The 752-nt window shown below is 38.6% G+C and overlaps 1 protein-coding gene across 1 annotated transcript in view; it reads left to right on the top strand.

Annotated features, from left to right (window-relative positions):
• Positions 1 to 588: 588 nt before the first annotated feature.
• The window catches only part of LOC101856160, a 54,944-nt gene continuing 54,780 nt past the window's right edge, over positions 589 to 752 (top strand). Inside the window, exon 1 of the mRNA XM_035973928.1 lies at positions 589 to 598. Coding sequence (XP_035829821.1) covers positions 589 to 598 — 10 coding nt within the window. The remainder of the gene's footprint in view (positions 599 to 752) is intronic.

Raw genomic sequence — 752 nt, 5'->3', positions numbered from 1 at the left:
TGAAACTGCTTTCAATTTTAACCATTTTCCCCAGTAGCAAGTTAAAGAACTCTTTAAAACAAAATGAGTGTTGTTTTTCTTTTGAAAATCGGACCATTATTATGGAAAGTGTGCCCGTTTCTTTTTGGGGATAATAGGCATCGGACTCCCGACGTCACGCTTATGACGTAATTAAACGGTAAATAGAATTTAACTCTTAATGTACTTGACTTTTATTTTTATATATTGTTTCTACATAAAGCAACAAACAAAATGATACCTCAATGGTTACGATACAACTATTATTAAGGATTTTATGACGTTCTGAAGCAAAATTTCGAGTTTTGGTGGCACAAAATGCAGTGCAAAAATTTGGCTAAATCAGGGGGAAAATTGATTCACAAAAAAGTGCCTAAGAACATTACAACTCGTACACTCTATAGAGCAACGTAAAAATCAAAGGGCTGAGATGGAAGCGAGCCTAATCGATCACGGTTTATTCGAAAGATTGAGATCTCGGTGTGATAACAGCGTCGACTGTTCTCTAGAGATCAGTGAGCCCTCTGGTGATTCCTGAAATATTCTTTGAGTATTCGATCCGCGGCCAACATGACGGAATGTGAGCTGCGATGCCAGAGGGGGAAAATATGGAGTATTGTAGGAAGATTTGTTGTGAGCGATTTGGATTCTTGTCGTCGGCTTGTTCTGGACAAGTGTTTTGTATTTGTGCGTGAGGTAAGTTAGGTTTGTGTGTGTGTGTGTGTGTGTGTGTG

Source organism: Aplysia californica, unplaced genomic scaffold, assembly GCF_000002075.1.
Source record: "Aplysia californica isolate F4 #8 unplaced genomic scaffold, AplCal3.0 scaffold00036, whole genome shotgun sequence".
In the NCBI taxonomy this organism is placed as follows: domain Eukaryota; kingdom Metazoa; phylum Mollusca; class Gastropoda; order Aplysiida; family Aplysiidae; genus Aplysia; species Aplysia californica.
The sequence above is the reverse complement of the archived record's forward strand: the minus strand, read 5'-3'. Positions and strand labels throughout refer to the sequence as shown.